Source organism: Curcuma longa, chromosome 5, assembly GCF_044706935.1.
Source record: "Curcuma longa cultivar G26 ecotype Majalengka, Jawa Barat chromosome 5, ITB_CL_G26_1.1, whole genome shotgun sequence".
Lineage (NCBI taxonomy): Eukaryota > Viridiplantae > Streptophyta > Magnoliopsida > Zingiberales > Zingiberaceae > Curcuma > Curcuma longa.
The window spans coordinates 9,530,245-9,532,142 of NC_133865.1; the positions used below are offsets into that span (position 1 = coordinate 9,530,245).

At 56.5% G+C, this 1,898-nt stretch overlaps 1 protein-coding gene across 1 annotated transcript; it reads right to left on the reverse strand.

The window, feature by feature from the left end:
• Positions 1 to 291: 291 nt before the first annotated feature.
• Positions 292 to 1,890, reverse strand: LOC141829010 (GATA transcription factor 5-like). Its single transcript, XM_074716418.1, is given in 6 exon segments — positions 292 to 728; positions 730 to 794; positions 797 to 1,172; positions 1,260 to 1,289; positions 1,291 to 1,608; positions 1,742 to 1,890. Coding segments are annotated over 5 exon segments (1,050 nt in total). The 5' UTR covers positions 1,591 to 1,608; positions 1,742 to 1,890; the 3' UTR covers positions 292 to 449.
• Positions 1,891 to 1,898: the final 8 nt, after the last annotated feature.

The window sequence follows — 1,898 nt, forward strand, 5'->3', positions numbered from 1 at the left end:
GCCAAGTGGAGGAGGCGTGCTCCCATAACTGCAATTGATTACCAGAACACGCACCTAATCACCTAATTCAGCACGATAAGTTTGATTTCAGAAAGAGAATCGGTAGAACAGCTCTGCCATGCATGGAGTTAGGTGAAGATTGGTTAAGAGTTGGAAGCGAAATCCTGTCGTCGTCCAAAAATTCCAAAGAAGAAGACTTCCTTTCTGGAAGATGATAATTAATCAGTATTGCGGGTTCTGGTTCGTGGAAATTCACTAGATTCTGAGGATCTATCTTGTTCGACAGGAAGATTAATGGAGGAGAAGGAGATCTAATTGTAGTAGGAAAGGGAAAGCTAGGGAAGCTAGCTACAAGTAGAAAAATTGCTGAAAAACTGCTGCTTGAATTCTAAAAGAAGGAAGAGAAAATTTCCAATCCGTTACAGAGGAGGCCGCTGCTGGAATGGAGATTAGAAGGAGGCGACGAGGTCGGCCTCCTTCTTGCGGCGCATCTCGAGGACCTTGCGGTGGCTGTTGGAGTGCATGTGGCCGAGGAAGGTGGGGCTGCAGGCGGGGCGGTACTCCGGGAGGAGGCGGCCGGACTTGAAGCGGACGCCGCAGGCGTTGCAGAGGGTCTTGGCGCCGAGGGGGCCGGCGCGCCACTGGGGGGTTTTCTGGACGCCGCAGTGGCTGCAGCGCCGCTCGCCGTTTGGGCCGGAGGCGGAGGAGGGGAACTTGGGCTTCCGCCCCACGCTTCTTCGGCTTCTGCTTCTTCGCCGGCGGCGGAGGCGGAAGGGGGTGGCGGTCGTCGTAAGGGGAGGAGAGCTTTGCTCCACGGCGCCGGTGGGGTCGTAGACGAGGAAAGGGTCGCAGGAGGAGGTGGAGGAGCAGGAGGAGGACGAGGACGAGTCCGCGAAGTAGAGCGGGCCGGACATTGACCAGGAGGCGGTGGCGCCGCGCGAGCGCTTGCTCCTCTTGGCTTTCACCGGAACCATGGCCTCGGTGGAAAGCGCGCAGACGGTGAGGCACAAAGAAGGGCCTTCGCCGGCTGCGCGGGCTCGCTGGTTCTCCTTCTGGTCGTCTCCCTGAGGCGGAGAAAACGATGATGCGCCGGCGCACGGAGGCGGAAACTCCGAGATGGAATCGTCCATGATCAAAGACATCCATTCAAGTTCTTCAACAGCATCACAAGCCTAAAAAAAAAACAATCTTTAAGCATAAAAATCGCATCTTTGCCTTCTTTTCTCCATTATTCCAACACCAGCAACGCGAAGACTCACAGGAAGACATATATCCGAAAGCGCCGCCGCCGGCGGCAGCGGAGGCGGGAGCCTGGAGCTCGAGGGTGAGCCCCGAAGACGGGGAAGAAGGAGAAGAATCAAAGTTGCCGTTCTCCTCCGTTTCCTCATGTCTCGTCGTTTCCGCTTCCCTTCCGGCCTCCTCCGCCTCGTTCTCAGCGAACTCGCCGAGGTCGAGGAGGTCGTCGACGGAGAACCCCTCGCCTAAAAGGTTCCCCCTTTCGACGACCCACCCCGCCTCCTCGCTCGAAAGCTGCTGCTGTCCCGACGGCGACGCCGCCTCGAGCCTTAAACTCGCTTTCAGAGCCTCCATGGATCTTTCCTTCTCGACCTGCAACTCATCCAGCTATGAGCAAGAACCCTATACCTCAAAACCAAAGTTCTCCGGCGGAAATGAGGAAAGATTCCACCTTTCCTTCCATTTCCGCCCAAAAAGACGAGATTTTTAACTCGCTCCGCCATACCTGAGCACGGTGGGGGCTAGCCGAGGGCGGGGCGGCAGGGGATCACGCCGGGGAGGAAGAAGAGTCGCCGGAGAAGAGAGAACAAACTGCAGAAGAAGAAGAAGAAGAAGAAGAAGTGGAGGAAGAAAAGGCAACGAGCGTTCGGAGCATTGAATGG